The sequence below is a fragment of the Lipotes vexillifer genome, unplaced genomic scaffold (assembly GCF_000442215.2).
Source record: "Lipotes vexillifer unplaced genomic scaffold, Lipotes_vexillifer_v1.1 scaffold1067, whole genome shotgun sequence".
Taxonomy (NCBI): Eukaryota; Metazoa; Chordata; class Mammalia; order Artiodactyla; family Lipotidae; genus Lipotes; species Lipotes vexillifer.
The window spans coordinates 1,601,806-1,610,354 of NW_006775205.1; the positions used below are offsets into that span (position 1 = coordinate 1,601,806).

Consider the following 8,549-nt stretch of genomic DNA (forward strand, 5'->3'; position numbering starts at 1 on the left):
AGTGTCTAGTAAACTTTCCCAATTAAACTTTAGTCACTCCAGTTCAGATCTCAGAGAGGCCTTCTCCAACCACCCATCTAAAATCCATCACTTGGGACTTCCCTGGTGGCGCAGTGGTTAAGAATCCGCCTGCCAACGCAGGGGATACGGGTTTGATCCCTGGTCCGGAAAGATCCCACATGCCACAGAGCAACTAAGCCTATCCATGTGCCACAGCTACTGAGCTTGCGCACCCTAGAGCCCATGCTCCGCAACAAGAGAAGCCACTGCAACGAGAAGCCCCTGCACCACAACGAAGAGCGGCCTCCGCTGACCACAACTAGAGAACGCCCGCATGCAGCAATGAAGACCCAATGCAGCCAAAAAAAAAAACTAAATAAAATCCATCATTAGTCATCCCCTTACTGGGCTTTATTTTACTTCTTGGCACTTATCTCTACATGATTTCACTCTATATATGTACATGTTTATTGATCTCCCACAAAACAATGGTAAACTCTCCAAGGGCAGAAACTTGGGGTGATTGCTATAACCCTCAGATCAGTAAATAGAGCCTGGGACATGGAAGGCTCAACAGATATGCTGGATGATAACTGTAAAGTTAATTATAATGAAAAAATATTTAGCTTCTGAAAAGTTGAATAAGCGAATGTTTAAAAAAAAAAAGATTAGCATACTTTCTTTGATGTAACCATAAATATCTAAAGCAAATAGCTCCCAGCACATAAGACAGGGAGCCTCAACAATGTTAAGTCGTTTTTGTTACCTGTTATCTCCCAAAGGAAAATTTAGGGGACGTGTTTCCTCTTTATTCCCGCTTCAGTGACTGGATTAGTAATTGGCACACAGTGCGCTCTCAATAAATGTTTGTGGGATGAATGAGCACCTCCATTCTACCAACGGGTAAACCGAGCCCAGAGAAAGCAACTGGGCCAAAGTCATTTCAAGAGTTGAGAGCAAAGGCGGGGCTGGTACAGGAATATCCTGATTCCGCCAGAGTGCTCGCCCCACCGTAGTTACTGATTCTCCTCTTCACACAACTGTGTTAAACCCTATCAAAGCCTTCAATTCTCAAGTTAAAAAAGCAAAAGTAAAAGCCAGGTTGCCTGCGTGACGGAAAGAAGAGGGCAGGAAGAGGGCAGGAAGTACGAAACAATAGGTTTCCCGGGCGCCAACGTGCACTCAACAACGTCACGTGACCACCCATATCACGTGACCCGCGACCCCAGCTCCCGCGCAGGCGCAGTGAGCCTCTTAACCGCCATTTTAGAAATGGCGGCTCCACTAGGAGGTATGTTCTCCGGGCAGCCACCGGGACCGCCGCCACCCCCGCCGGGCCTCTTGGCCCAGGCTTCGCTTCTTCAGGCCACACCAGGCGTTCCGAGGACTTCTAACAGTACCTTGGTGGACGAGTTGGAGTCATCGTTCGAGGTAAGATAAGACGTGGGCGTCTGTGTTCCAAGCCTCCCTTCTTTTCTGAAGCGTATGCTGCGCGCGCGCAGCTTCTCTCTTTCGGCGATACTTGCACGTAAGTCGCTTGCATTAGTCTCCACATTGAATGGTGGCCGGAATTCTCTAGTTGGCTGGCAAAGATGCCTAAACTTGACATTTCTGGAGCCACGTGGACTTGAGGTTTGTCTACCCCCAACCGTGGGACTCTTCTAGGTTTTCAGTGGGTTGTTCCCGTCCCACCCCATCCTTTTCCATCCCTGAGTATCCTTTCCCGCGTCCCTGCGTGTTTAGTGCGTGCTCATCCTCTCCGGACCGCAGCGTCCACCCCTATGTCCTGTATCCTTTCCGTTGGGCCCCACCCTTAAACGGTCCTAAAGTAGTGGAACTTTTGGAGCTGGGAGTTATTTAGAAGTTACTGTGGGAGGGGCTTCCCTGGTGGCGCAGTGGTTGGGAGTCCGCCTGCCGGTGCGGGGGACACGGGTTCGTGCCCCAGTCCGGGAGGGTCCCCCATGCCGCGGAGCGGCTGGGCCAGTGGGCCGTGGCCGCTGGGCCTGCGCGTCCGGAGCCTGTGCTCCGCGGCGGGAGAGGCCACAGGGGTGAGAGGCCCGCGTACCGCAAAAAAAAAAAAAAAGTTAACTGTGGGGAAGTTGGTACTCAGGGCCGAGGAAGGAGGAGGAAAGCTGGGGGGTGAGGAGAGAGGCAGAGGTGACCCAAACTCTGAGTTCTGCTCAAGCATTAACCCTGTACCAAAGAACATGGGGAGTGATAGCAGACAAAGGAGAGGTACAAAATAAGTGCTTAGAAATAAGATGGCTTCCTGTGGTCTCTAAAGTGGAAGATGAGCCATTAACGTGTGGAAATAAAATAACTTGTAACTGGAATTACCTTTTCTACATTTTAAATCCTAGTCGTGTGACTTTTATACTGTATTTAATAGCAGAGTAGTTGATAAACATAGTTTTTAAATGAACGTGTTATTGGGGCTGCGTGGACAAAATGCTTTTGCTGGTGAGGTGTACATTCAAAAGTTTGGAGACAACAGATTTAAAGAACAGAAATCTCTTCCGTCTGGGAGGAGGATGAGACGCCTTTGGGGTGGGGCTAAACCATAAAGGAAACTTTTAGAGCAGCATCTAGCACTGAGAGGGGAGGTGGCTCTCATCATGAGCTCTTGCTGAAACAGTGGCCCTGTAGAAAGAAGTCCGCAGCTGAGACTACCAGCACTCTAATGCTTAAAACCCTTTAGTGGATACCTGTGGCTGTGGGGATAGCCCAAGAGGTGCTGTGGTCTTCCTAGCTCTGCATGTTCACGTCTCTGCTCCAGACCCATCTCTTCTTACTCTGGCCACAAGAGACCTTCTCCTTGTGTTGTTCGTTTTCTCTTTGGGCGTCCAGGTCCCTCCCCCAGCTCACACATCACTTCCGCATCGACCCTGCCTTGCTGCTGTTTGTAGCACACTACATCAGGCTCCGTGAAGTCAGAGAACACCTGTTTTGCCCTCCTCTCCTCTCATTGTATCTGTAGTGCTAATCCAGTGGTAGCAGATAGCAAGTGCTTGATGAATATTTGTGAAACAGTGAAGGAGCCTGTTATGTGTCAGGACCTGTCCTGGGTGCTAAGAATACACAGAAAACAGTTCCTGCCTTCAAGGAGCTCATGACTGTGCAGTGGAAAAAACAGATAAATACCAGGCAGCTGCTGTGCTGTGGGATCAGTGCTCTGATAGAAGAAACCCGGGATACTCTGAGAGCACATCTGGGCATGGCTGTCTAGGAAGGCTTCCCAGAAAACATGAAACCCAGGTGGGCGTTGGGAATTAGCCAAGTGAAAAGGATGGGGAGAGGTGCTACCTGGGTCACCCACCTAGTCTTCTCGCGAGACTTGGCTCAGCCTTCGTTTTCCATCAAGAGAAGTTATTTCTTACTCTAAAGTAAGATTCTTGATGTGTGAATGACATTTTTTTCTTTTGTAATATGTTTTGATCACACAGGCTTGTTTTGCTTCTCTGGTGAGTCAGGATTATGTCAATGGTACAGATCAGGAAGAAATTCGAACTGGTAAGAATTCCCTCATTGCTGATTTTACACTTGATGTGTTTCAGTCCCGCTTGTATTCTAAGAGAACTTTTCCAGGGAATACGATTTTTGTAATCTCTATATACTGCTGGTTCTTTGTTCAGTTTATTGACATCTTATGTCACTCATAATGAGCCACTTGTAATGAATGAGCTTTTCATATTGGTACCAAGACACAGAAGACCAATAGTGTGTACTGCTTTTTAAAGAACTAAGTTGGGCTTCCCTGGTGGTGCAGTGGTTAAGAATCTGCCTGCCAGTGCAGGGGACACGGGTTCGAGCCCTGGTCCGGGAAGATCCCACATGCCGCGGAGCAGCTAAGCCTGTGCACCACAACTACTGAGCCTGTGCTCTAGAGCCCACAAGCCACAACTACTGAGCCCGTGCTCCGCAGCAAGAGAAGCCACCCCAATGAGAAGCCTGCGCACCGCAACGAACAGTAGCCCCCGCTCTCTGCAACTAGAGAAAGCCTGTGTGCAACGAAGACCCAACACAGCCAAAGATAAATAAGTAAATTAAAAGAAAAATCCGGGCTTCCCTAGTGGCGCAGTGGTTGAGAGCCCGCCTGCCAATGCAGGGGATACGGGTTCGTGCCCCGGTCCGGGAAGATCCCACATGCCGCGGAGCGGCTGGGCCTGTGAGCCATGGCCGCTGAGCCTGCGCGTCCGGAGCCTGTGCTCCGCAATGGGAGAGGCCACAACAGTGAGAGGCCCGCGTATCAAAAAAATAAATAAATAAAAAATAAAAGAAAAATCCTCTATGTCTTTTAAAAAAAATAAAGAACTAAGTTTTTTGCTTCCCTTTCCTCACCCAAGTTCTGTCCTGAGAGAGGTACTTCTGATTTCTTTGTACTGTGTTTTAAATGTTTCATTTTAACTGGAAATCATGATGTTAATTGCTGGCTCTCTGGATTGTCTTTCTTCAGAAGAACTTTTGCATTGTAGTTCGGTTTCTTATTCACCTGGTAAAAGCACAGATTATATGCTAGTTAATGTTACTTAACACATAGGGGGTTGAGGTCAGTAATATTGCTATGGGCAGGATTAAAATCCCTGATTACATCTATAAGAAGGTGATGTTTTGATATTCCAACTGTTGATTTATGAGAGAGATGTATGTGTCTAGTGTTTTCCTTAATTTAATATTTTGGTCTTTTTTTTTTTTTAAGGTGTTGATCAGTGTATCCAGAAATTTCTAGATATTGCGAGACAGACAGAATGTTTTTTCCTACAAAAAAGATTGCAGTTATCTGTCCAGAAACCAGAGCAAGTTATCAAAGAGGTACAAGCTGAGTTCTCTCCCTAAGTTTAAGGAAGAGCAAATGTTGTCAAAATTCCATTTATGCTTTAAATGAGATGCTCCATTTGCCCATTAGTTATAGTGGGGCTTCATAGCTTGAATGTAAAATGTTGGTTGTCAGTGTTCACGACAACCTGGACCTGGGGGTCAGGGGTGGAAAGCGGTGCTTCAAACACAGCAGCTCTCGGCTTTTACTCGTTTCATACACTGGCTTTCATGGAAGATTTTTCTTTTAAGAAAAAAAAAAAAAGGTTCTGCTTGAAAGGTTGAAAAGCCATTAATGTAGATGATAAGCTCATTTTGAACAGGAACTGATCTGTGTGTCCCTGGTGCCTTACACACAGGAAGGGCTCTAGACAATTTTGTTCAAGGAACCAAAAAGTAAATGTTCTGTCCCAGGCTCCTTGAAACTCAGGATTTCATTTATCTCAGTTGTTTGAAACCAGGGTATTTGGAAGTGTGTTGAGGTTGTCATTAATGGCATTTAGTGGATAGGGCCAGGGCCTGCCCCCTGCAGTGTGGAAGAGGGAAGAATCTTCCTGCCCAAAACACAGTGATGCCCCCAGTGGGAAATACTAAATTGGGGTGATTATTTTTTTTAGCAGTTTTTAAAATAACTCCTCCCACAAGCTAAACAATTAGTCAAAATGTTCGTTTTATTCTTTGATACCAGCTGTTGAGAAGGTGAATGGGAAGAAGATGATATTCTTACAATTCACCTTATCAGATCATTTCCTGATTTGAATACCTGAGTGACAGTCTAGGTGTGTTCAAGGCCAGGTCTTAATACAGGATTTTAATACTGTTACTCATTAAAAAGCTCTTGAAAATGAGATTTTAACACTTAATAATCTGAAATGATAGAACAGTGGCTGTGGATTCTTTTAAAACAGTTAACATATGTGTCAGATTCTCAGTGTTTTAGATTCTTCTCATAGTAGCCTTTGGATAGAGAGATATACTGAGTGCCTAGAGACCAGGATGGGAATGCGACTGACTTCTTTTTGGCTGTCCTTTGGTACTTTGGAATTTTGTAATGTGTGTATTACTTACTAAAAGAACATGAATTAAAAATAAAAACTGTTAAGCAGGCATCTTTCATGAGAAGAATTGCTTTGGGTTATTCAAAGTATGCAGCCAAGCAGAGTAATCAGCCTACTATGGTTCAGTTGGTTCTCTGTTTTGAATTTACTTCTTAGTGCTCTTAACTAATCAGAAACTATGTTCATGTTTTGTGAGTTTACTCTGATGTCATTGCTTTCGTTTGTAGGATGTCTCGGAACTGAGGAACGAATTACAGCGAAAGGATGCTCTGGTCCAGAAGCACTTGACAAAACTGAGACATTGGCAGCAGGTGCTGGAGGATATCAACATGCAGCACAAAAAGCCAGCCGACATCCCTCAGGGTTCCCTGGCCTACCTCGAGCAGGCATCTGCAAATATCCCTGCACCGATGAAGCAAAGCTGAGGAAAAGCCACCTGAACGTGGGCTGGTGGCTGAGTCAGCCCAGACACAGTTTTGCCAAACATCACTTCTTGTAGACATGACATTTTGGGAGAACTCTTTGCCAGAGAGTGAGATGATTTAGTTTTGTGCTCTCATCTAAAATTTTCCCCCTATTTTTATAAGCGTTATTTCTGGAGTACTTTATAAAATACTTATTGCTTTGGTAAACCAAGTATATTGTCTTTAGGAAAATTTAAGACTGTTAATTTGATGCCGTTTACAGATTCCTTTTTATGTTTTTGTTTTTTGCTGCTTGTTTTTATTATTTTTATTTTTGTATGAGTGTTTATCTCTCTGTTTCCAGTTTTAGATTATTTTGTATGATCTGAGGGGAGAAGCTTGTATGATCTGATCTGCATATCAAAGGATGAGGATTTTGGTTGTAGGCCTTTTATGATAATTTACCCATCAGTGGCAGTATATAAGAATATGTAAATTTGCTGTTTTTCAAGACTGAACTGCCTAAAGAAGAGGAGTCTAATGCAACGATGTAACACTTCCAGAACCTCAGAATGAGGATATTTTGTAAATAGGTTGGAAGAGGATTATAATATCGTAGGTTAGTGTAGTAACTGTTACTGTACTGCAGTAACTAGTGCTATAGGAATCCAGCAGTATGCTTAAGTTAATGTTGACTTTTATTTGGGGTAAGTTTATATTTTGTGTAGTGTTCATTTACTTTTGGGGGAGGGTAGGAGCAGTGATATTTAAAAATTTATGTTATTGGGCCATATGTTTTGATTAAGTAGTAAATTTACTTTTAAATTGTGAGTCTGAGTTGTAATTGCATTTCTCTCAAAATGACATAAGTGTGTGAGCAGCTACGTTTTATTTTTTTATTTTATTTTAATTTATTTTTAACATCTGTATTGGAGTATAATTGCTTTACAATGGTGTGTTAGTTTCTGCTTTATAACAAAATGAGTCAGCTATACATATACATATATCCCCATATCTATTCCCTCTGCGTCTCCCTCCCTCCCACCGTCCCTATCCCACTCCTCTAGGTGGTCACAAAGCACCGCAGCTACGTTTTAGTGATGATCTGACTGAGGTTAATGTGAGCTTCCTATTTCCAAGTTCAGCCTTCATCTATTTCGCCTTTCTTTGGAAAATCAATACAAATCACAACCATTTTTATTGCCTAGTTGTTTATAAAGTTTTATTCAAAGAGCAAAGATTTGATGGTGCTCTAGACAACTGTTTATGGGCCACTTGCTGGGCCAGCACCAAAGGATTGAGAACATATTTTGACCACTAAAAGTTGTACTGACTCTTGTCAAACTGCACCGCTCCATCAGAGGGTCAGACGGCTCAGTGTGGACTGACAGCGAGGTCAGCATTGTGAGTGGCCATTCCCAGTTCCCTTTAATCTGCTGAGCATCCATGCAATGGGGAAACATTGCACCATGAGGCAAGACTAGAGGTTCAGTAGATCTTTCACTTCAAAGAATAATCTAGAAACCATCACAAATGACCAAGTTGATGCTACAGTCACTGAAGTTGAGATGTATGACGGGGTGAGGCTCACTTATTCACAGAAAAATCCTGGCAAGGCTTAATTCCAATTCACGATGAGTATCGTTACGCATATTTTGCTTAAACTTGAAAAAGCTCCTTTGAGGTAGGTGTTATGCCCTCTATAATCTTCTTCATGTCCTGGACCTAGGAAGTCAAAATATTTGATCCAAGTATGCCAAGGTCTGCTATAGTCCATTCCTAGTAGTTTTGTTTTCTTTGGTTTTTTAAAATTGGCTTTCCTGGTTATTTTGAGCTTTGTTTTATTCCTCTACCTACTGAGGTTACATGTGTATTTTGGAATTATATCATTTATATAGAAACACTTTTCAAGTGAAGATGACCAGCGTCCTAGGAAAATGAAACCACTTTAAAAGTAGACCATGGAAATCACAAAGTCTGATATTCCACAATGCGGATTGCAGTCTTATGGACACTAGAAATACCATGGGTAGGTCATCAGTAACATTAATAAAATTTCCCTATGGGCACTTTCTGATAACACTGGCTTGTTTTATCTTAATGTCACAATGAAACAGTATGAAATGTTAATGCAAGAATTTGTTTTAGCTATGTATGTAAATCATATTACAAGCAAGTTACTTGGTTGGTTGGCTTTTTAGTTCATTCCTTCAGTCAGCTGCTTCAAAAGAAATGTGTTTCAAATATCCACTTTATGATCAGTTTAAGGATCAGT

At 43.4% G+C, this 8,549-nt stretch overlaps 1 protein-coding gene across 1 annotated transcript; it reads left to right on the forward strand.

Annotated features, from left to right (window-relative positions):
• Positions 1-1,262: 1,262 nt before the first annotated feature.
• Positions 1,263-6,521, forward strand: MED28 (mediator complex subunit 28). The gene is made up of 4 exons (XM_007449822.1): positions 1,263-1,431; positions 3,444-3,510; positions 4,697-4,809; positions 6,098-6,521. The coding sequence occupies exons 1-4, from the start codon at positions 1,273-1,275 to the stop codon at positions 6,293-6,295; spliced, it is 537 nt and encodes a 178-aa protein (XP_007449884.1). The 5' UTR covers positions 1,263-1,272; the 3' UTR covers positions 6,296-6,521.
• The last annotated feature ends 2,028 nt before the right edge of the window (positions 6,522-8,549 follow it).

What these genes read in the sequence shown, in the direction of transcription:
- MED28 (XM_007449822.1), top strand. Translation starts at nt 1,273, where the DNA reads ATGGCGGCTCCACTAGGAGGTATGTTCTCCGGGCAGCCACCGGGACCG. An exon ending in AGTTGGAGTCATCGTTCGAG is followed by an intron (nt 1,432 to 3,443) that starts GTAAGATAAGAC and finishes TTGATCACACAG; the next exon opens with GCTTGTTTTGCTTCTCTGGT. An exon ending in TCAGGAAGAAATTCGAACTG is followed by an intron (nt 3,511 to 4,696) that starts GTAAGAATTCCC and finishes TTTTTTTTTAAG; the next exon opens with GTGTTGATCAGTGTATCCAG.